Source organism: Ornithodoros turicata, chromosome 6 (assembly GCF_037126465.1).
Source record: "Ornithodoros turicata isolate Travis chromosome 6, ASM3712646v1, whole genome shotgun sequence".
NCBI classification, from domain to species: domain Eukaryota; kingdom Metazoa; phylum Arthropoda; class Arachnida; order Ixodida; family Argasidae; genus Ornithodoros; species Ornithodoros turicata.
In genome coordinates, this window is record NC_088206.1 from 70,761,934 (window position 1) to 70,787,369 (window position 25,436).

At 44.9% G+C, this 25,436-nt stretch overlaps 1 protein-coding gene across 1 annotated transcript in view; it reads right to left on the minus strand.

The window, feature by feature from the left end:
- Positions 1 to 459: 459 nt before the first annotated feature.
- The window catches only part of LOC135398308 (uncharacterized), an 89,016-nt gene continuing 64,039 nt past the window's right edge, over positions 460 to 25,436 (minus strand). The window contains exons 3-4 of the mRNA XM_064629729.1: positions 4,959 to 5,073; positions 460 to 3,370 (exon numbers count right to left, since the gene is read on the minus strand). Coding sequence (XP_064485799.1) covers positions 3,200 to 3,370; positions 4,959 to 5,073 — 286 coding nt within the window. The 3' untranslated portion in view covers positions 460 to 3,199. The remainder of the gene's footprint in view (positions 3,371 to 4,958; positions 5,074 to 25,436) is intronic.

Here is a 25,436-nt window from a genome sequence, read left to right on the forward strand (position 1 = left end):
AGCATCTCAAAGTAATTACATATGCGGTTCTTCTGAGAAGAACGGCCACGACACGTCATTAAGGACATTTTTATCACTTTAGTTCGGTTCCCTGAAAAGTCTCGGAGGGTTAAGACTTCAAAAGCGACCACTCGAAGTCTCGGATTTTAAAAGCAAAGGGTGCTTGAAATACGTGCGCCCGTACGACTTTACACAAACCTATTAATCTCCTTTTCTTTTTTTTCTCTCTTTCGAACTGTAAATCTTCCTATGTAGGCGCTGGCGGCGTCGAAGGCTCGAAACAGCATTTATCCTCGGCGACGTCCAAGGTTGCTAGATGACGCAGGTGGATTGCTGCTACGTGTGGACTTTTTCCGTACAATACTTTATTTTGCTCGTTGACATTTTCTTTCTTTCGTTTTTTTTTTTTTTTTTTTTTTTGTGGTGGCAGCGACGACCAGGGAGAAATTCAGCTTGAAATGAAGTCGGCATATCAGTTTAATTCTCGAAAAAAGAAGTACAGGAATTATTGCTAGTAAATCCCGATAACCACACATCTCTCTGAATCTTAAAACACGAAGCAAAACTTGACAACATGTATACTTTCTTGTTTTTTTTTGTGTGTGTGTTCTACCCAAACGTGCGACGTATGCCTTTTATTCTCAAATATATTTCATTCCAAGGTTTAATAATACATCGTGATATGTAACATTGAATGTCGATTACGGACCTCTGCACCATTTATAACAACGTCAATGGCATCTCAGGATGTGGTCATATGTACTGTATGTGCGCGTATGTACAACTTCATCTCAGTGTAACGACCTATCTATCAACATTAACAGGATTTGAAGCCACATTCCAGGCCTAAATCAAAGTTAAGCAAACGTTGTCGCACACATCCTCATAATTCTCAGGGTGGCGGTACATTCCAAGAAGAAAAGAAATTAGTAAATCGGGGAGCAATTAGAGTTATGTTAGAATAGAGCTTCTGGTTCCCTAGATTGCAATTTCTCTCCATTTTCGTCACTTGACCCTGAAATGTACTCCCCAGCACTGCGAATAGTCCCTAACCTTCGATAGGAACTAATGGTTGGATCTATGCATCTACTCCTCAAAGGGACTAATATTCTTGTCACACGAACAGTCTACAATAATCATTGAAGCTAATGGCCATTGAACATAAGCCACCTAGCGTATAACGCTTCAACTACTCAAATGAAACTGGATTCAATGCTCTCTTTTTGGTCGACACGTTACACGCTAGGAGCCGCTACGGCATGTTCAACGGTCATTGGTTTGAATGATGATTGAAGACTGACAAGGTTATAAAACTACTACTTTCTTATTAGAGCGTACAAAATCTTACGACTAGAATCCCGGCTAACCGTTTTAATTGTTTCTATTTACTTAGCGGCTTCCCTGCCATAACGTCACAGTCAACAGCTTCCGGTTTTGATTCTGTCAAGCATGGAAGCCACCCATTAGAGACAAAACTTGCCGATTACGTTTTATCACAAATCAAGACAGTGCACAATCACCTGCACCTCCTAGACCCAACGCCATATCGATAAAGAAAGCCTGACCCGTTAAACGGCGTGATGTAGTCATTAGGGGTCCGCCAATCGGGACCGCGCTTTCAGCGGCCGTAGTTATGGAAACGAGCCGCCACCAGTCACATGGGCTGCCAGTGGTAGCCACAGAAATCCTATGTCTGAAATCGTCTGCTACGATTGGTTGAAGCAGACGACACGTGTCCGCGTTGCGAAGGAGCGAGACGCGAAGGTGCTGTGTGCACCTAGGTGGCGCTGCCTTGGCACATCCTTGTGATGCGTGCAAAACGTGCGGCTGCCCATGCCTACGTCACGAAACTAAATGCGAACATGCGGTTCGATATTCTTGTTTACCTTCAAAACTGAGATGTTCTGTTGAACACAATTTCTCATGCGGCATTCTACGCGTTACACACAGCCAAATACAACGTTAACCTGAAACCCAGTCGGAGGCTCCAGACTGTTCCGTCAATGAACAGTGCTCAAATGAAAGAACCCGTCGCGCAGCACGTTGAACATCTGAATGAAACGACACCCTTTCAACGACAGGATGTAGCTATTCATCACCTGCTTCTGATAATCGATCACCCAATCGATTATTAGATGGTAGAAAGTTAATGGAAAACCGGCTTGTCGTATCCGACAAAAATGAGGAAGTGTCGCACTGATGAAGAGCTCGCTACGAATTAATGGAGACACCGGCGAACGAAAAGTTCAACTTGTGCTTGAGACATGTGAATTTAATGTACGCAACTACTTAAATGAAAAAGACAAAAGAAAAAAACTGAAGGGGGATGTAAATAAATGTGTGAAAGCGTGACTTAATTGAGTATGCGATTAAATTTCTGACATTGAAATAAAATCGAATATGTAATTACATGCGTAAAGTACAAATGAAGCTGAATATATATAACAATACGTATAAAAGTGCAGTGCGGTATAGCGTGTAACAAAATAATTAAATATATGAAATTTCAGAAAAATGTAATATGCAAGTAAACGTTTACATATCATAGATGACATAATTAAACTGCGCACAGCCCGTACTAAGTTCCCCCCCCCCAAAAAAAAGAATAAGAAGCAAATACTTAAACAATATGGGAACGACCTAGGCGGGGGACAACATCCTCATCGTGTCGACAGTTTAGATAGGAAACGTAAATATATACTTCGCACCGTACCGGTTACTCTGACCATTTATAAAACACGAAACACGAAAGCTATGTGTCCTTAGGAAACGCATCATTATACAGCTGTAGTGCGTCTTATTATAATATTGAATAGCGAACTATCGACAGATTACATTAATTCTTTCCATGTTCGAAATAATTTAGTACATAAGTTAACAAACACAGGGAGTTAGCGCTGAATAACGCCTGATGGTGGCAGCAACAAACAGTACTGACTTTTGCTCTATAAAATTGGATTCGACTGTTAAAAAAAAAAGTAAGAAAGGTTTACGAACTATTCACACCGATCAGCTTGGTCTCAATACTTGATGGTAGAGCGCACCAAACTGTCTTTGTATTGGCCGTATCCAACACGTTCTTTCTGTATTAACGGTATTTGCCGCGTATTAAAAGAAGCGTTTCGTCGCCTTGCGGCGTTGCAGGGATTAGGCACATGTCCAGTTCCGTCGTCCTTTCCAAGGGTTTGAAGGGTGCGGTTCAGACTATCTCCTGTGGTACTGCTTCTGTGGATACGACGGTCCTGTTCTCCTGAAAATGCACTACCATCTGTTGACCCTTGGGTTTCCTGAGGGTCGTCTCCGTTTGAAAGCGTCGGCAGTTGGTGCTCACCAGGAGGAGAATGATCGCTGCGAACATGACGAACACCACCTGCAGCAAAGATCGGGACTATCAGTGAAATTGATAACGGAACGAGCAGATTAATTTACGTTTTACATCGCAACCAGTGCGTGGTTTGGAACGTCCTGTCAAAATGACGTAAGGGAAGTTGCAATGCCACGTCAATTTACGCTCGCTTCCGGTTCGAAGTTCTGCTGGAGTCGTATAACGTCAGCGTAAAGATAAGCGTAACGTAAAGATAAGCGGATGATCAGCTGTTAACAGCACTAATTCTGCGGAAGGACATAAAATGCATCACGTACCCTGGGATCCTGCTCCTTTGAAAAAATGTTATCAGCGTAAACGAAAATTCAACTAAGGGGTGTAGGTACTTGTCACCAAATGCCGCGCGATGTACTTACCATGCTGAATTGTGCGTGGCTGTGATAACATTATCAACTCGTAATACGAAAAGAATATCCCTAAAGTCCCATCTTCGTCCCAACCTAAAAGGAAACGATTACATGCGTGCTGGCCTCAGAGTGCGGAAGATTGCTGCGTAAAATACTGCCTGTACATTTTCTTGTGCCATATGTGTAATGTTGCTTCTTATCTCTGTTATCTGAAGCGTCAAATTGACCGCATTGTAACGGAACATTTCGCACAGTAAAAGATCGCGATTTCAAAGCGCACGCCAAACGAAACCGAAACATGCCCGATATGCCACGAAATCTTATCTTTGTCATAAGAAAAGTACGTGCGAAATATTTGTTAAACTAGCTTACTTCTTTGCGGAGTTATAAAGTTTTGCTTCGCTGCAAATGAGCGAAATTTGGAACCGGAAGTTTGAACCGGAAGTTCGAAGACCCAGCATGCGTAGCGCCACTTCTTAACTTCAAAACCACCCATAGGAGCTCCGCAGTGGTGACTTTGTATACTTGGCTTCACCGCTATGCAGAAGTGCAATGCAGACAAAGCACGCTTTACAGACAACCACGCTTTGCGGGAATATCGCCAGGGAAGCCTCCGGGCCTCATTGTGTTTCCACCGGTTTTCTCGTTCGTAAATTACGTGAGTCTCTGCATTCCCCTGGAGATATATCCCAGTTGCACCACAACAAAGGGTTGCCGGTGGCGCTCTCAACGAGAATTTCAATTACTAATTATCTTCTTTCCAACGCTAAAAAGAAAAGAAAAGAAGCACACTCCTTTACGCACACGTTTTCGTGGGGGCCTGCCTCAAACCGCGCCATAATTAAATGTTCCTACTACATTATGGAGACCCTCGAAAACTGCGGGCCGTTCCTATGAAGAGCCCGTGTAATTACCTTCATGGATATTGCCCGGGTTAGAAGCGCTCAAAGATTATTTAAGATCATTCGGTAAGGTTGTGTTTATATTCTCATCCGTTTTAATTCGCGCGATGATATTCATTTATAATTTTATATTTTTTTTTGTTTAATAGAACCTTCGGTGGTGGAAATTCATTCAGGGAAGAAGGGAATTTTGAAGAGCGCACAACGAAAAACCATCTTCGACAAGTTTCGCTCGAGGACATTCCCATCGCGATTGAATAAGGCTCGTATTAAAACCTATAATGGGTTATAGACGACGACGCACTGCTTGACGTGTACACTCACGGTGACGTAGATGATGGCATCGATGGATTGGTCCAATCGGAGATGATGCATCCGCCGTAGTCCATTTCTGAATTGGTAGTTCTTTAAGGACAGTGTAGTGTTACAGATGAGCAACCTAAAAGGAAATGTTTCCAAAATAAGTATCGAAAAAAAAAAAAAAGAAAACACGTACGCGTTCATCGATAAATATACACCGATCTATCAACCAATCTTCGCATGCCCTGCATCTCTATCCTACGGCAGGGTGCCTCTAATCGATATACAGCCAGGAAACAGTGGGGAAACAGAACACGCAATAATGCTTGACGTGTGACGGGTAATAAAGGTGGAATCTCTAATCACCAGAGGGCGCAGCAGGTGTCGCGATCGTATGACGTCATTTCCGGCGCCCGCCATTAAACATCCGACAGCGTCGCTCTTTCCGTACGCACTTATTAGGTTAATGAGATGTATGACCGTGCGGAACCAATGCTGAATGCTGTTGTAATGTGAATGCTGCTAACTGTTGTAAACCCGTATTTTGTGCAAATAAAGGGTTACTTGGCGCACGCTTTTTTTTTCAATATTTTTTTTTAAATTCCGTGTTAGCGCCTCGAAGCAACTGTGGCTATGAGCGGCGTAGAGACGTGGACAGATGGAGAGAGGACAGCAGGAAGAAGTGGGCGACAGGGAGGTGTTAGTAGGAGTCCTGGGCCGACTTCAGGGGGAAGTGTGCCGACATTCGTCTAGAAAGTCTTCGGAAAACCCAGGGAAAACCTGAGACAGCACAGTCGGTGGTAGGGATTCGAACCCAGCACCTGATTTGAGGAAAATAGGGGACGTACGCCTTTCTTTTGTGGCAATTATGAACCGCATAATGCCGCAAAAATGGGGTGTACGCCCCCCCCCCGCCCCCATTTTCAGCAAATCAGGGGCGAGAACGATGTCACCCAGGTTGATGGTTGGCTAAGAGCGTGCTTTGTGGTGAAGTTCACTTTTTAAGAGTGCAGTGCTAAAGGTGTCCATTGGACGGTCCACATCAATACAACACCAGTCGTTTTGTCACAGCCATTTAAACGTTACAAAATCAATTTAACGCTTTGGAGAGCCTCTAAAAAACCCGATGAACAGCACTCGGACTTCTTCACGTTAGATCGTAAACATGAAGTGGGTCAAGACTGATACATCATGTACACGTAGTAAAATTTAGTGGCTCAAAACGGATAAATTTACGTCAGCGTTACTGCAGTACACGGTACAACTAACATCGTAACGATACCAATAAGAGACGGGAAGTCATAAATTATGAAAATATGCGCAGAAATAGCGAGTCATAACCGAAAGTACGATATACAAGGTGCTTTACCTGAGCCAAGGTATTAACAAAGCGAGTGCATTGTACCAGGGTGAAGCCAATGGGATTTGCGGATTTGGTTGGTAACAGTCTTGCGAGAGTCGAGATAGCTTTCTGTTGTCCCTAATCAATTCAATAATTGAGATTAATTGCGTAAGCTTTAAATATCGATTGTGAAGCCGAGGAGAACAAAAAGTCATTGAGAGCCTCCAAAAAGGCAGGATTCAGTTGTTTACAATGAAATGCATCTAAAAAAAAGTAACGCGCAATGTTCGAAAAATACCACAAGTGAACGTGCATCCGAGGCTCCAGCTACTCCCTCCTCACTCCCTCAAGACCGCTGTGAACGAACGAGGACATCTCCTTCATTCCGCTGTACACACCCTGTACACTCTAAGAAAAAGAAGGGAAAAAGGGAGTAACTTTCGTCCTTTCTGGGGGACTAGACGCAGTGCCACAACCATTGGTTTCTCGTAGAACTAAAAGCACGGAAGCTCATGCGAAGTTCATAAACTTTCTGCGTTGCTGAGGGGTAAATTTTACAGTCATGAACTGAACTGAAGGGTATATTTTGCAATCTTGAGGACTCGAATCTACAACTATACTCCCTAATTTACTCCAGGTTTCTCGTACAGCGTATATCATACACGCCTATGAGATGAAGTGCATCGAAATTGAGATCACGACAAAGCTTAAGTAGAGACCTTGTAAGATCAAAGTCCGCATCGCTAACGCAAACATTGCAAACTGGTATGTTTGAACATGTCAAGCTCTTCAACTCAAGCGCACACACGCGTACACATATATTTAATAGCATCGATCTCCGTCCTCAAAGGGTACGGCTTCAGTTTGCATAGTTTAACGTTGGCCAACACGGAGTATACTTCAAGAGTGTACGGAAGGCTTAAAGAGTGGAGAGTGCTCCACTGAGGTGTGCTTCCCGTAGGAAAATGTTAGAGGTGCGTTGTCCTTAAGTGCTTTCACCAAGTTGAAAGCGATTAGTCGAAAGCTCTTACCATTAAGGATAACTTTGTAAAGCGACGTCCTTTCGTTAAAAAGAATTCTTTGTACCGTATTTTGTTTTAAACCTCGGGGTTAGCACAGCGAAGTAACTGCGGTTATTAGAGAAGTATAGGGCTGTGCAGATGGACGGAGGACAGCAGGAAGTAGTGGGGGTGGGGGGTGACGTCATGGGCCGACTTCAGGTTGTAGCAGGATTCGAACCCACTTCTCAGTATTTAGCATGACCTTGGAGCTAAGACATGCCGCTGCGTATAACGTAAATAGATTCAAAATATATAATTATTCCACTTAAGACAAGGAGATGGCGACACTGTCGTCTCTCGTCGTACTTGATCTAAATGTTATTACAGTGGCAAGAAGGAAGATATAGTGTTACAGCTGCGCCCCTGATTCCAAGCCATTCGCGGAGGATGGCCACAGGGTGGCGCTCACGCAAGTTTCACTGCTAGGACGGCTCGGTTGTTGTCTTAGAGCATCTGGAGAAAACTCAAAGAAAACATGCAGGAAGTATAGCCGGTGGCGAGATCTCAGCCCGGGTCACGTCCGAGTATAGCATAAAACGAATAGGCAAGCAGAAGATAGTACGGGAACCAATAGTAACCGCCTGATAGATTCCCGTCGTCTGCTTTCAAACATTCTTTCCTTAGTAACTTCTCGCGATACTTCAGAAGCTGACCTCGCTTTGACAGGGTTAGATCTCCTTACTCCACTTCAAACCCTCTGAGAACATGCAAAAAAAAAAAAAAAAAATAGAAAAGAAGGCGGTGGTCCACGTCGAAATTTAAGATCAATAGCCGCACGCAACCTATGAAGCCCTTGAAACAGGACGTGATGCGCATCTCCAATGCGTCGTCTGCTAAGTATTCAGTCGTCGTCTGCTAAATATTCAGCCGTCGTCTGCGCAACATTTAATAGAGCTCGCTTTCATGGGCGAACTGAAATGGAGAATGCTCTCTTCAGTTGCTTTTCATTCTATCTACAAGAGAAAAAAAACATGAAAAGGAATAGAAGAAAAAGCAAGAAGGTGTCGTGCCAGACAAGGATTCCTTCGTTGAAAAGCGGGACTGCAACCGCAGGGAATTCGTGCTCGGAATGCAGACGACATTCTCGCTGTTTGGGAAAAGGAGGAACGGTGTTTGCTTCTCGTCACATGGTAGGACACTGCTGTCGCTGACGTGGACAAAACATGCCGCCAGGGAGCGAATTGCGCGAGCGTATAAATGGGCTGTGAAGTCCTATTTTTTTCTTCTTTTTGTCAACACTGACTGAAATGAGCCCTAGGTATTCCGTTGACGCATAACCGCAAACTATCGCGGAGCTTGAAGTACTGCGCGACGTTAATGTACATTTCCACGTGAATGCTACTCATTGTCGGAGTTTCGCTTCTTTTAAAAAAAAGACCACACATCGTAAAAAATATTATTGGAATTCATTCATTTTTTTCGAATCACACACACTTTTTTTGTGGTACTACGACGTATTACTACGATTCCCTTTTGTTTTATTTGGCCCTCTCATCTCTCTGCTTTCATTTGAAAAAATTAATTAAATTAAATTTCATTAAAAAAATAAAATGCTGGTTTAGAGAGGAACAGCCAACAAAGTTAACCTTTTTCGTGCTCATGACTGTTTGTTTTCCTGCAGTCCTGGAGGTCGTTAATGCTGCATGCAGAGGATGCAGCTGCTTTGCTAGTGTAATAAATAAATAATGTATGCGTTCTGATGACGTACGAATAAAATATGAGGACTGCGTCACTCGTACGAATAAAGTTAGGGTACAAAAAAAAAGATAAGGGAAATAGTACGCTGTCGCAGGTTACAGAAAAAAGAGGCACTGTATGGGAAATACTTTGAAGCCTAGAGAAAGTGTTTATAAAGTTGGTGGAACGAGGGAAGTATTATAGGCTTACTCTGAGACAGCAGCACTATGTGGTTTAAAGGATGAGCGTACGTCCGGCATATTACTCGCGCCGGTCACATGTCCTGGGCAGACTTCACAAGGAATTGCGCTGACATTTGCCTAATATGCGGGGGGAAACACCCACATCGCGGCGTGAAAGACGGTCGTCTGAGCAAGTAACACAAAGTATTGCCTCTAAGTACCCCTTAATCCTCAAGTATATATCTCCGGATCGCTTGGCTAACACGAGAAATAGAGAGAGGTCATTATTCTGGGGTACCTCGACGCATTAGTATGGAACAGATAGAGACTCTAGTACGTACGATTTAGTTTGAGGCATTAAGATGACGCATTTGGAAACAATGGTGCGCATGGAGCAGTTTAAAGCATTAGTGTCTCGTACTCGGAAACATTAGCATTACGCCATTGAAGCGGGTAGTCCCCACGATGCGAGATTAGCCTGGGGTACTCTAGAGGATTCTCATGAATATTTTAAATGAACTGGTACGTGCGTTCCACTCTAAGGCATTCGTTTGGCGTACTCGTTGGAGATAGAATGCAGCAGTTAGAGGCAGTATTACGTATGAGGTACTTAGAAGTACAAGCGTAGGTATACGCTTCATGAAGCGTTAACGTGAGTATTTCTTCCTCAGCATAGGTACACTCTTCCTCACGTTAAATGTCTGATCATCCTAAAACACACAGAACCCTCTCAATGGTAACCAGTGTTCGATATCATCACCCATACCCCTGCCACGACGCACACAAATGATGAATAATATTAACGAGCACAAAACATACACACGCAGTAACTGAACCTCAAGAAGATTGGCTCCCTGTTGTTGAGTTCACGGGCCAATTCATTACTTGGCCATAAGTGTATAGGGTCATACATTCTACACCATCCTATTATGCCTGGCCCTTCCCATAAAGACTCTCCCTTATAGATACACAGACCCGCCTTTCCCTTAAAGCATGGCCGTTGTGGCTATATTGGAGAGAGGAATATATTGGATGCTTCGCTTGACTGGAGAGCACTTACGGGTTATGTGATGAAACGGATATCGTCAAGTATTTACTGCAGGGAGCATCAGCATCGCTGTTCGCCTATTATCGAGATGATGCACACGGCACGCGCAGGGTAAGACGTGAATGTGATTTAGAGTAAGCAATAAAGTTAACTTTAAAGGGGAAGAGCGAAGTTGACGGAACGGTTCATACATATATAGGGGCTACAACGCGGCGTTATACGTGTCCATTTTCTCTTATCCACCTCTTTCTGTCTATTTATATAACTTGGCAACTTTCACCTAGTTGACATTGCATTTAATGCGTTTAATTATGTAATGTGATGCTAATGTAAGTAGAGACAATGCAATATTGTATTGTATTGTATTTATATAACTTCGCAACTTTCACCTAGTTGACATTACATTTAATGCGTTTAATTATGTAATGTAATGCTAATGTAAGTAGAGACAATGCAATATTGTATTGTATTGTATTTATATAACTTGGCAACGTTCACCTAGTTGACATTACATTTAATGCGTTTAATTATGTAATGTAATGCTAATGTAAGTAGAGACAATGCAATATTGTAACGCGCCTTAATTATTATTATGACGTTGACTTTTAAGGGTGGCGCGTCTTGAGAGACAACACGAGTTTTAAAAGGATTAGCAACCTAACACTCTATAAGAAAATATATTGCAATTACTTCCCATTATAGTCCCCTGACCCCGAAATTTACTCCCCAGGACTACAAATAGTCACTGATATTCGCAAATGGCATATCTTGATTTGCGTCAGTCTATGTGAATATGTGCTTCTCGTGAATTTGATGGAATAAGGCTATATAACTTAGGTAACTTTGCAATTGTCCACCTATACAGAGGAAGAAATAGTGGTTCTTTCTCGCGAAATTGTGCCCTATGCACGTCGCAAGATTTTATATCACTCCACGTATCATGGTCGACGGTTTAATTTAAGGTATTTTCATTCATAGACACGAATTATGTACCTGGGGCTGTTAGAACAGAGCGTGTAATGCAGTCCACACTCTGTGACATTCATTTACCCGTATAGCATAGTATAGTCCCATATAGTATAGTCCCATATAGTATAGTAGAGTCCCAGGTATAGTCCCATGCATTTACTCCCGAAAGGGACTAAGTTTTGTGGAATGCATTTAGCCTCCACAAGTACTAAATATATTCCTTTTTTTCTTAGAGAGTTGTATCATGTAACCATATTGTCGTCGTCGTTGTTGTTGCCCTCAGCCTCCTTCGAACCTACAACCTTAGCACCAGAAAGTTGACATGCTACTAATGGAACGATTGTGACCGGTGGATTCAATTTTTTTTTTGACAACGTTCGGGTGATGAACTGCAATGTGTTGTAAAGGAGCCGTCTACAACACTATGCACATTACATATTCTATTATGTACAGATATGTGACGGGTGGAATAACACTCTAGATGCCGCAATAGACATTACACGCCACACGCTTCATGTTCAATATCATGTGCCAGCATGTCGTAAGAAATTATCAGATTTTTGCCACTTTTGGGGCACAACACATGCTCAAGAACAGTGTCACAAAAACTTGATAACTATTCCGTTATACAAAGATGTTACACAAAAGCTTATTAAAGGGCAACGTTGCCTTTTCAAAGCTAGGTCCACGGTAAGGCAACCGTTCGACCGTCAGTGCCACCCGTTTATTAATTCAAACTCCCGGAAGCGCCAGTTATCTTCAATAATATAACATAACCCGCATCCTCTTCCGATCGATTCGTGACCCTTCCGGAAATACCTCAACTAACTATATCCCTCCTCCATATATATATATATCCCTCTCGCCCTTCTTCAATCACTTCTCTCGCCATTAGCGCATACTCCACCGCATGGCTATATGTACGCATATGCGAGGAGGAGGAGGAGGATATGTGGGACGCTCATAACGACTATACCTACACAACATTGGCCTTCGTCCTCGTCCGCTCCACTGCCTGCAAACTGGCCTCATTAAGTAGCTGACGGGAGAGCTTCGTTATAGGCACTCATAATGTCAGTAAATGTCGCGTAATGCATTCGTTCGCGTGTTTGCCGTGCACAGGAGGTAGTGATTACACTGGGATTACTGGAAACAATCTCGAGAGTTGCTGTTATCCAAAGGAGTCGTCTCACCTTTCTAACGGGACCTAGGAGGGAAAATAACACTTATTATCCGATGTAGCTTCAAGAGTGTCTGCAGTGGACCGCCCCCTTACGGCACGCGTGTGAGTTATGAATGTATGACGTGCTATCCGAAGAGGGGATATTGCAGGGATGCTGCTCAAAGTGACCGGCTTATGCTCTTGGTCGTTCTATCGCGCTTAAAAATAAAGAAAAAAAGAAAAGGAAAGAAGAAAACGCGTTAGCGCCGAGGGGGGTAGATGGAGAAGCACAGTGCTAAGAACTGTGCCGAAGATGGCCTGGACAGATTGCCAGGTAACGCAGCGAAAACCTCCGACAGTACAGCTGGTGGTAGGGTTTGTGTCCACCACCCCTCAGAGATGCCATCAAGGAGCTGTTTCTACCCGGCGCTGGTTTCATCAGCGATTAAGAAACGCAGACTGCAACTGAGGACGAAGGCTCGAGTTCCGCATTTGTGGCGGAACACATGTATGACAAAATGTGCGTAATGCAAAGCACCCACCCCAACAATACAGAATATCCTCTGGATGGACGAATAATGTCCTAACGAATTCGTACGTCCGATGGATATCTCTCAGTACGTAACAACGCAAAATATCATCCGGGTGTACGAATAATGTCCTAACGAATTCGTACGTTCGATGGATATCTCTCAGATATCCGTCGGACGTACGAATCCGTTAGGACATTATTCGTACATCCAGAGGATATTCTGCGTTGCTGGGGCATGGACGTCGCAATAGCTCACCACGTCGAACACGCGACAGCGCGACAACTGCTTGGACGTTGTGGATAGTTCGTCTCCCGTCAGCCGTTGTCGCACGGTACCGATGACGTCACGAACCAAGTACACAATGGGTGCGTTAAGTAGGCGCTCCGCGGACTCGAGTGTTTCAGACTCCACCCCCTCACCGCGACACAAGCGCCACTCGCGCACCCGCGGGAGTGTGAGACTCCGAGCCACTCTTCGCTCTCCCGTTTCGTTCCGGCGCACGGAAGCAGAGGACAGGCGAACGGGTGCTTGAGATTTTCCGTGACGTACTTCCTATTGGTCGCCGGCAGGACGACCTCCGGAGTGTGCGCTCGGAAGCAAAACACTGACTTACTATGTCACCCAATGCTTTTTTATTATTATTTTTATACTTTGTATAATGTATATTTTTATTTTTTATATTTATTTTATCATTTATTTATTTTATATTATTATAATTTATATTTTATATTATTTTTATAAGTTACCATGCCTCTTTATTGGCGGGCAACTTCCGCACGGATATTATTCGCGGGAAATGCGGTGCTTTGACGCAGACATCACGCCGTGCAGTCATCTTCACAGTAAAAAGCTCCTATGGTGTCTGTTGCAAATTACTATCGTTTCCATTTCGTTCTTTGTTACAAGGAAATGTCTTCACAAACGCCGTCGTCTCCTCCAACGTTATAGGTTCCAACTATAAGCCAACGTCGTGTCATCCGCCTATGCACTGCACGAGCAGAGAACAGGAAGCGGCATCAGCGAGCGAGCAGTGCGGCGCTCCAAAGTTGCTTTTCGCTGTTTAGTGGCCGCCTCCGCGTGCCTCACACTCCCGATTTAAGTGCGCCAAAAGTGGGGGCCCCTACTTAACGCACCCAATGATGCTGGCACTCTCGTGGATACGGTCAGTCCGAGAAACAAAAATGGCGAACAGCGCGGGCGCCTTTAGGATACTACGATAAAGTGATTTCGTCGTGCGGCGTGGTGAAAAGAAAAAAAAAAAGAAAGTAATTGGGGACGAACTGTTCTAGTTTACCTTATTATGAAAGTAAATTTAGTTAAATTGCATAAATTGTAAGCGAATGTAGCTCCGGCAATGCTGTTCCCGTCCAACACGGCTGTCAAGAGTGTCGCTGTCCAACGTCGCTGCTCGCGCGCGCCTCCCGGATGGGAATGCAGAACGCGACAAGTCGTAACGCGGGACTGTGCATTCAGCCGTACGTGTGTCTCGCCTAACAGTATACGGCGTCCAATCGACATGAACAAAGAATCGATTAGAACAACGCTAAGTGCCAATTAAAGACACCCTCGCGACAAAATCGTTCCGTTTCCAGTCGGAGCTTGCATCCAATTAGGGACACGAACAGATTCCCTGTTTTAATCGGGTCGATTTTGCACGAAAATAAAAGAAGAAGAAGAAACGAAGTGAGGAGGAAAGGAATGTTAGGGAATGGTGCGCATGAGCCGAGCCAACTGCGTTGGTCCATGGGGTGCCATAGGACGGAGCGTTGGCAACAGAGAGAGGCGAAACAAGCACTGAGCACTTTCGCCTTTAAATTGACTAACTCATCCGGAAACGTGTGTATGAGACCGATAGAGTAATGTTTGGCAGCGACTCACGAACTACATGGCCAAATTTCTCTTCAGAAAATAGCTTACACAGTGTATAAACGAGTTTTAAAGATTCGCGCTGCTTCTGCACCAAAGGATGCTCCAGCGACATTGACATCATGATGACGCGTGCCAGGCACACCAATGGGAGCGCAGCGCAGGAGACCGCCTCCGTTCTCGTCTGCTCGGCGTTCGCATCGCAATATACCGAGTGAAAAGTCCTCAGTAAATACGCCGGTTTTCGCCGGTGAGGGTGACCGTGTCGCGTGGAATACTGTGTTATCTTCATGGTTGTACGAACATTTCCTGCGCTATAAACCCAGAAAGGTGCGACCTTTCCCCTGGGAACTGCGCCTAGGGGAGGGGATGAGTGTAAGGGTGAAAGAGAGAGAGAGAGAGAGAGAGCAGGGAAACATGATGGTGGTACAGGAGAGGAAGCGGTGTTCCCTCTTTCTTGGTCTGGTAATCGAGAACTCGCTGAAGCGCACTCAGGAAGGGGAATGAGGGTAAGGATGAAAGAGAGAGGGGGGTAACATGATGGTGGTACAGGAGAGGGAAAGGGAGGGGGGAGGGAGGAAAGGGTGTTCGGTCCTTTTTGGTCGAGAAGTCGCTGAAGTGCACCCAGGGGACGGAATGAGGGCAAGGGTGAAAGAGAGAAAGTGAGAGGGAGAAGTATGATGGTGGTACAGGAGAGGGAAAGGGTGTTCAGTCCTTTTTTCTCTGGTAATCGGGTAGTCGCCGAGATCCATACCACCACGAAAATATAAGAGCATCCCTCAATAGCCTTCATTTGGGATGCTCTCTAAGTTACCCCACGTATGCGTTGTAAAGGTAAACTACAAGGATGCCCATCACACGCTGACCGTGCTGGTATACATCACACCGGGATCCTGTGAAGGTCCTAACGGCAAGATTAATGGTTTACCTTCTATCTAAACTCTTCGCATCACCTTCGTAAAAAAAATCTTGAAGGAACACAACATGCCACGGGGAGACTCCACTACCGACATAAAGAAGGTCCAGGACAACTCTGTCTGGCGGACTTCATGAAGTCTACGATCTAGCCATCAGAAACGATAAACTTCTCACAACTTGTACGGGAAGTGTTATAGATGGTGTCTTCGTCAGGGGCATAGACACGCTAGTAGTTGCCAAGCACGTACTCCAGATACATCTTCTTCTTCTTCATCTTCATCTAACTGGATGGTGTCTGGAGCTATGTGGTCTCCCTGGTGGGCACCTGGAGCTCCATTTCTGCCGCGTTCTTCTTCTTTATAATTGTGTATTATAGATCAATCTCTCTGTACGTATAGGCATTTTACATATCCTCCCCCATGAAGAAGCAGAGTATTCAACTTAATTGATTCGGTTACGCAATCGAAATTAATAAATGAACTCAATGAACGTCGCATGTAGCGTCGAGCCGTGTCTGGAACTTGCCAATTTTTATAGTGGGAAAGTGAGACTTCGCCGCTGCTCGCTACGCTGACGCTACGTCACACTGATCTGATTACGTCACGCCGGTAGATTGGGGCGGGCTTCCAAGGTCACGTAGCACCTCCTGTGACTGGTTTTTGAGCAAAAAAATATGTCAGAATTAACGCCACCAACAGCGATAGCTGTCGGGACCACCTGAGACATTACAACATGAGACTGTGGCGCCCCCTGTGAGGCGCGTGAGGAAGCGCTTTACTGGATGCTTCAGGCCACCGTGCTTCAGAGACACTCTTCCGCCGACTCCGGAAACTCCCCGCCCCTTTAAATCTCCACTTTACAGCTGCCGCTGTAAAAAAAAGAAAAGAAGAATAAAAAACGACACGGTGCCTCCTGATCAGTGATGGGCAAGTACCTCAAAACTGTACTTAAAGTATCAAGTATCCGGCATCATTGGTATTTGAAGCACAGTACAAAGTACACACTTTCTTCGAAATGTATGTAGGATTTCACATGTTGCAAGCCAAGGGAACCAAGCCGTATACGATTGTTTCACTCGCACGCTACAGAGTAACAACCTAAAGAGTTTCTTCGCATGCCGCAGCAATGTGGATCAGTCTGCTGTTTATTCCCAAACCGCAATCCACAGTTAGATCAACGCTAACACCATCTCATCTTGGAACAAAATATTTCCTTTATGCGTGGTCGGCGAAATCTTTAAAATCCCGCTAGCTCGAGATGAAGGAAATCCTCGAAGGAAATACATCGTGCATTACGGCGGAAAAACCTACCACGAAATTGAGTTTTCAGCATTCTTATTTTCTTCTGTCGTCCCCCTTTTGTTTCCTTTTGTTGTTGCTATTTTTAGAAACGATACTTTGAAAGACGGCACGTGCACACGCAGAGGGGCAAACTCATTGCGGACGCCATTTTTGTTCCTCATTCCGTGTCATCTGAACAAAAAAACAAAAACTTTATTTTAAGACGATGAATGAGGAGTTTCATCGACGGAGGCGGTACTGTACCCCATTGCCGGTGATGATGTGGGGAACGGAATAATGAGAACGAAATGAATAATGAATGGGGAATGGAATAATCACAATAATGATCGAAGTCTGATTGTGCCAGAAAGGTCAAAAGAGATTTGAGCGCAGACCGTTGGGGTCTGGAATCGGCCAGGGACCCATTAATTTTGATAGGGAGAAAAAGCGAGAGTCCAGCTGACTAAGAGTCGCTTAGTCGCTTCATCGTCGTTACGGTCGTTACAAGCTAACGAGTGGCGGGAAATTCAAAAAGGTGGGCACGTGACACATTGCGCGTGACGTGTACCGCGGCCTTCACGTATCGCGCGAAGAGCGCCGCGCACGTGTTTTATCACGTGCCCACCTTTTTAAATTTCCCGCCACTCGTTAGCTTGTAACGACCGTAACGACGGTAACGACCGTAACGGTAACGACCGTAACGACGGTAATGAGAGTGCGGTTCGGGAAGCGAAGTCATCTGAGCCAAGTAACTGCGATGGCCATGCGTTGCGTATACAGACGTGAACAGATGCAGAGAGGACAGTAAGAGGGAGAGGGAAGGTGGAGAGGGAAGGGTGGGGAGGGGAGAAGGGGGTTTGTGCGTGTCCTGGGCCGGCTTCAGGGGAAGTGTGCCGACATCAGTCTCTAGGTGGTTAGCCGGAAAATCCAGGAAAACCTCAGATAGCCGGTGAGAGGATTCGAGTTCACCCCCTCCAAGTCTTCAGCATCCTCTTCCTCTCACCTCTCCGTCAGTCGTCTGCTTCAGCCAATCACAGGAGACGATTTCAAACACAGGCTTCCTGTGGCTATACTATTGGCTGCGCGTCTCCATAACTACGGCCGCCGAAAGCACGGCCGTCATTGGCGGACTCTTGACGACTACGTCACGTTGTGTAAGCTATCAGGTTTTCGCTATGTAGGTGGCGTTGGTAAAGCGCGCATCTTTCTTTGCATATGTGATACACGAGCAATGGGTACAGCCGTTCGACATTCGGAGGGAAATGCGAGAAGGTTATACATAGTTTATGAGGAATGTACACAGTCGGGAGGAAAGGTAGAGGAAAACCTCGCATGCGACTCAAACAGACCTTGGCTTATGCATCTTGCATGAGTTCTCGCATCCAAAAAAGATGTAGCAGAAAACCGTTTTTCATATAGAGTACCCTGTGTCAGCGGAGGGGAGCAAGCTGTGAAACACATGCAAGGTTATTTGCTTGCTGTGAAATACACTACAATACCATTTAGAAGTGTAAAATATACTGCGAACCGCTGTGGAATTGTTACCGGAAGGGTCTCAGTATCAGAGCCGCCGGTATTTCGAACAGAGTATGCAGGTCGGTTCTCCTGTGTATGTGTAGCGTAGCGTAGTGTAGCGTATAGTGTAGTGTAGTGTAGTGTAGTGTAGCGTGTAGTGTAGTGTAGCGTATAGTGTAGTGTAGTGTCGTGTAGTGTATAGTGTAGTATAGTGTAGCGTAGTGTAGCGTAGTGTAGCGTATAGTGTAGCGTAGCGTAGCGTAGCGTAGCGTAGCGCAGCGTAACGTAGCGTAGACTTTCCTGTACGTAAACGTCAAGAGAAAGTGCTTATAACGGGTGCAGTGTTCCTGTAAGCGCCACGCTTCTCGTAGATTTAGAGGGGCACTGAAGTACAAAACCGTCTCCTCGGGAAATGAAATATGTCGTTACCTTGAGACTAGCGCAAAAGGAACGGGATTCACTAGCTTCGTCGTTCGTCACTTATAAACGAAAGAAAACGCAATTCTCCTTAGAAACTGAAAGGGTGTCTCCCTTTCAGTTCCGCCTCGTAGGGAACAGGTTTACAGACTACGAAAGGAGAAAGCCATCACGCACGGGAAGAAAAAGACTGGCGCTAACCTCGACTGACCGTGCAGACGGTATGACGTCACCAATCGTCCTTCTCATCCTTGTTACACTCGAAGGGCGCGTCGAAAGTGAACGAGCGCGTCTGTGTTTGTGTAAGTTGTTTATTTCTTTTTTTTTTTCTGAGAGAAAAAAAAAGAACCTCCATGCATCGAAACCTTTTGTGCTGTTCGGCAAATTGACGCATACACTTTCACCAGATCTCTTAAACAGGAAACGTTTTGGATGGTCCTCTGTACTCCTTTGAAGGAGGAGCGAAATTAGGTATTCAAGAGAGGCTTGTCCATAGTCTTCAATGAATAGTAATGCACAGGGAAGCGAAGAAAACAGCCAGCGTCCAGAACAGTAACGATATGCCGGAAATCCAAAAGTGAAGCGTTCTTCGAGCGTTGCGGAGTTGCCACTCTGGAGTTGGAATGATTCCGGAATGATTCCGGATTTATTAGAGCCTGGAATGGAATGCAATGGGAATGGTGGAAACTGTCCTAGGAATGGAATGGAATGGGAATGGAATTAGGCCTCTTTTCGCAGTAATGGAATCGGAATGGTCTGGGTGCTCCGGTGGTAGTTTTGATTTCAACCCACCGGTTTCTGCGCAAGCGCTCTTCGCACACACACACAGTGCGCACCTGCACTTGGGTTAAGAGCGAAATAGTGTTGAATATTTGGCATGTATAAACGGTGCTTTCTTTGTGCTTCATTTTGAAACCAATAATATGGGGAAGCCCTTCGCGGTCACTCAGAACTATTTATAGAACAATAACTAACGCGTATTTTCCGCAGCTTCGCATATAATGACAGCACCGCGAAGTTGATTATCAGGCACTTTCTTTCCAGCACCTCATGTTTGTGTACCGGAGCACACGATATGTTTAGATCAAGCAGGCACAAAAACGGGACAACAAGGAAATAAGGAACCGCACACCACGCTCTGCTTCCTGGTTCCTTGTCCTGTTTTTGTGCCTGCTCGATCTAAACATGTTCGATATCCAACTATCCCAATTCAAGACTTTAGTACACACGAATATCCCTGATCAGCAAGATTGCTCACATGTCCAAATTATAACAAAAAAAATCACAATTTGCAGTGCTTCGATGTTGTTGTGATGTTAGGAACCTACTCGCACTTTGTTTTTGTGATTTTTCCGTACTTGGTAACGCCAACCTCCTCTAGCACTGCTGGGCTAGCCGGCACAGTTACCTGTACTTCTTTCTGAGCGATGGAGTTAAAGAAATGGAGTGGAGTTACAGAGTCATTCGAGGAGTGGGAATTGATCACACCTTTCCATTCCTATAGGAACTGAAAGGAATGGAATTATCACAAATCTCCATTCCTCGGGATGGAAATGGAATGGTTGGCACCATTCCGTAACCCTGATGTAAACTACTACATAAAAGCTTGCGAATATTAAACATGGCGTCACCGTTGTATTTCCTGCATATCACGTATTTAGAAAGGCGAAGAAACGTGAATTTCTTCTAACGGGCTAACATTAAGTCAAAATTACTAGCGGTTTCACCAACTGACTAACTGTGCCCCTCTTTATAAACGCCTCGAATAACAAAATCGAATATATATTAGTAAGCAATCAAGATTACATTATATATATATTTTTTTGTCACAGTTCACTTCAATCGGATTCTAATACGTACTACAAACGCGCATGGTTTGCGCTTAACATGCATTGCGAAAGATGCACTTAAAAAAGAAGAATGTAACAGATGTTCTGGAGGCTACATGAAAAAAAAAAAACAGAAAAAAGTATCGTTCATTCTCTGACAAGTAGAATACCTCCATTGTTCGCGTAAATGAAAAAAAAAAAACCGCTTTTTCTTCGTCTCTTTTTATCTCCAGCGTAACTGACAGGAACGTGAGGTCATCGTAGTCCCCTCAAATTAATCGAGCCTTAATTGAATGACCGAGAGACACGATAGGCATACTACCGTGCCATCCCGCTTAGCACATAAAGCGTATAATTTCATTAACCGGGAGTGTCCCCTCTGTCCATCGATTGGCCAACGAAGCGAGCATGCCGCACGGTGTTCATGGTAACTTCATGCTCGTGCATGTTGACTTTTTTCTTATTATTATTCGAAGCTCCAGTGAAGCCGCGATGTATTCGTGCGAGATAATTTACCAAAAAGTGAAACATTTGCTCAGGTCACACGGCAGTTTGTTCAGAAGTTCTGTCGGGAATACTTTATATATATAGAAGCTTAGGAGGGCGGTTGACCACGAGAATGAAATAAGCAGGAAAAATCAGAAGACGACAAAGAGCTTACAGGAAAACACAAAGGGGAGTTTATTAACACATATAGGGATAGGGGTCGACGTTTCGGCAGTCAGCGCTGCCTTCGACGGGACTCGAAGACAGCGGGCCATCGAAGGCAGCGCTGACTGCCAAAACGTCGACCCCTACCCCTATATGCGTTAATAAACTACCCTTTGTGTTTTCCTGTAAGCTCTTTGTCGTCTTCTGATTTTTCCTGCTTATATATATATTCCGTATTCGCACCGCCGACCAACGGTGGCCAGACGTGGACAGATGGAGAGACGACAGGAGGAAGGAGTGGGAGAGAGTGGTGCTAATATGTGTCCTTGGGCGAGTTCACGTTAAACCCGCCTTTCCAGAAAGAGATGGCGCTACCGCTCGGCTAACTGGCAAAGTAGTAACTGCTTGTCAATCATGGCGTCAACCAAAACCATGTGCGTGCTGTCTCAGTTGGTCATAATTGATTGATTGACTGATTCGATGAGTCATAGAATTGTACTGCCATCTTTAAGATGTGACAAGCACAATGCTTGCTCATAGAATTAAAGGGTTAATCGGACCTAACATGAAGTTCATGGAAGCGTCCGAGATGCAACATTGTACTCATCTGTCATCACAGGCTGAAACAAGGTTATTACCGGTGTTCTGTGCCCGAGCAGCGAGATAAGCATTGGACTTCTGCTGTGGATTCAGTCGGAAACCGAAACGGAAACCGAAAAAAGCCAAACTTATCCCCCTTGCTGTACTTTGTTTTGCAACTGCTGAACGAGCATACTACTACCATATTTATCAAAAAGTATTCTGCTCCATAAGTTCACGTAATGTTGCCTCTCACCGCAAAAATATGCAACCAGATACCATGTGGATACGAACGGCAGACCACGAATCACAATCGTACTCTTTCGCCGAAGTCCCGATAGAATACGCCACTGTCTTGCGCATGCGCCGTTAACATTTTATGAAATGACCCACTGTGCCGACATTCGTCTGCTAGAGACTGATGGAGATGCCGGGGGAAACCACAAGCACTGCAGACAGTGGTAGGATTAGAACCTGCTACCTCCCACTGTTTCGAGGAGAGAAATAAATAATGGAACGATTGCATGCTACAAAGTTAAGTATTATGTATCGGCAAAATAAGTATTTGGCGAAAATTAAATTAATTACATCTTTATTTGGCTACACAGATATGATGGACGATAAAAAGTGTGGTACGATACTACATGAGAGGTATAAATAAGATCAATTAAATCGAATGATGGCCCCCCGAAGTAAAAAAAGCATTAGCGCAATTTAGCTACCTGCTATTGCTAATATGCGGTTCCCACAGCTACAAGATGTTACTAATACACATGCTAAAATAACTAACTTCGAACATAATAGGCATCTTCGATTTGGCTGCACTCGCTGAACTAGTTCAGGCGGTGCAACACATCCGTATTCGTTTTTTCAGAGCCAATCTCGCCCTCTGCACTCTCGTATTCGTTTTCTAACGTTGCAGCACGAGTTATTATTTATTTATTTATCATACCCTCAGGGCGTTAGTTCTGTTCCGAGTTCACGGTCGGCGCGCGCTTGCTGAATAGGAGGTGCAGTAGGAGCGCACGCGGAGAAGAGACGACGCGAGTCCGCGTCGGTGCCATGGATGTCCGCAACGCGCTGACGGTTCCTTCCTGCAGCAACGCGGTGTTCATGTATGCGAGGCACCCGTCAATGATGTTGCGTGGGTAGCGAAAATGCGGTTATATTTTGAGACCTAACGGAACGAAAGCATCGGAAGCATATACACTTGTCTTTACGGCGCTGGAAAAAATGCGCAAACTTTGGTGCGGCTCTTTCTCTCTCTCTCTTTTCATAAAATTACACAGCGATGAAGGACAGAGTTTGAAAAACGAGAACTCGTGTCCGTGATATCCGTCCACAACGTTGTCGTTATAGCCAGGAACACAACTGCGATCTCCCTTCCGTTTCGCGCAAGCAAGTTGAATGAATAACCCGTCGTTGTTGTCGGAACCCAGCAGCTCCAAAGCTGCCTAAAATTACAGAGCCATAACCACGACCTACTAGATTATAACGACCATGTCACAATCGGCAACCCCTATGAGGAGCCCGTCCGCACGATCCGCTAGGGGCGCTACTCATCGGTACGCCACGATTGGACGATGGAAATTTGAATTCTGAACGCGCAGAAGTGTATGTACGACTACCGTAGCAGACGACAACGCTAGCTCCTATGAAAACGCGTAGAATGATGATGATAGTCAACCTTAGAACGAAACACCTGTGGAACTCCACCGCTTGTACAGAAAGCTGAGGTAAGCTGAAGTACAAAGTATCGTAGAAGTTGAGGAAGCAATAACTGGGACGATGAGAAGCGCCACCGCTACCTTCCAAAAATGCGGCGCTGGGAAGGGGTGCCCACGACATGGTCGTCATAATCTAGTAGGTCGTGGCCATAACAAACAATTACAATAATAGTAAAGCGAACGATGCACGAGACACACATACATGAAAGGAAGGCAAGCGTAAAGAACATGACAGTGGCGGCGCTGCGGATAGCGGACAACCAGTTTACACCTGCGACTGCGTTTTGGAACCGACCGCGCAGCGCTAGTGCTGAACCTACACTTGTACTTGCTCAACCGGCAGAGTGCGCTCTTGCACCACATCGACACTCCCCTGAACTGGTGCCGGAGGTGCAGCTCGTATCGAACAGGACGTAATATTTGGTAAAGTTCGGCTTCTTTTTTTTTTCCTTTCTTCCAGTGAACTCCGAAGCTTCCAAAAATGAAATTGTCACTTTTTTTTTTTTTCTGATCTGCCGAGCAAGATATCCGTATTCGCCCTCAGTTGCTAGAAGCGCAAAGAAAGTGACATGGTAGATGTCGGGCGGATTACAAACGAGGCTCCATCAGTCGTCTTGGTAAGTTGACATCCGGGAACTCATAGATTACATCTGAAAGTATCATACTCCGCGGAAGAAGCATTTGGCCAACACCCGCGGGGTTTGATATCTCGCGCCAGCAGACGACAAAAAAAAAGAAAATGAAAGACACGTATAAAGTATACAGTATTAAAAAACGAGGGCCGGGAACGAAGAGGTAGAGGAACGAGAGTTGCGACTTGGGATTTCTCTCATGGTTGCCAGAAAATGGGTTGCCATCCGTCTTCGGGCGGATTTGGCAAAATGACAGAAGCCGCATGCTACGCTAGGCTCCGCATCCATAGTCTGCTAGTTATTACGAGAAGCTCGCCTTGTTTTTTTTTTTTTTATGATTGGCTGAGGCTTTCCGCTGCACTCGCGACCGTGGCGACACGACGGGACAAGCGGGTAATGATGAAGTACTAGGTGGGGAAGAGCGGATGATGGTGGCGTGATTTTTGTCGCTCTGTGCTCCGTGTCATTACATTCGAGCAGTCTTGGCACTAGTCACTAAGAAAAGTAGCTAAGTAAGAGTTACTGCACAAATAACGTAGCTTAGTTACAGTTGCTCTTCAGGAATAGTAACTAGTTAGGTCACTGTTCGAGTAACTTTCCAGTTACTTTCCAAATCAGCAAGGAGAGAGATGCGAGTTGAACGAAAATTTATTTTTATGAGCTTATCAGCTACTTGTACAAGTTATATTTGCAAATATATGTATGTTGTAAATTCCAAGTCAGATTTAAAAAAAAAAGGACAGACGTGCCTACACGCTTCGTGAATTAATGTCGCAGGACTGTGCAGCGATAGTCCGTTAACCTTGAGTGCATGATCAACGCAGTTTAAAAATTACCCGAAGGTGTTCCTTCATGTTCAATGTAGACGTCTCACGCGCAGAGTAAGTCCTACTGCCTGTCCTGCATCGAACTTTCAGACTGCTAGCTTCGCTAGAGACCAGATGAAATGTATCCCAAATGTACCCCGATACACAGGGCAAGGGAGCTTCTCCTGTACTTCCTGTTTTTCATCCATTTTGAATCTAATAAGTCCCATGCGCACTAAATTTACTTCAGTCACGAACCCAATCTCTACCCGAGGAGTACAACATCTTGGCCCAAGATTGGACCAATA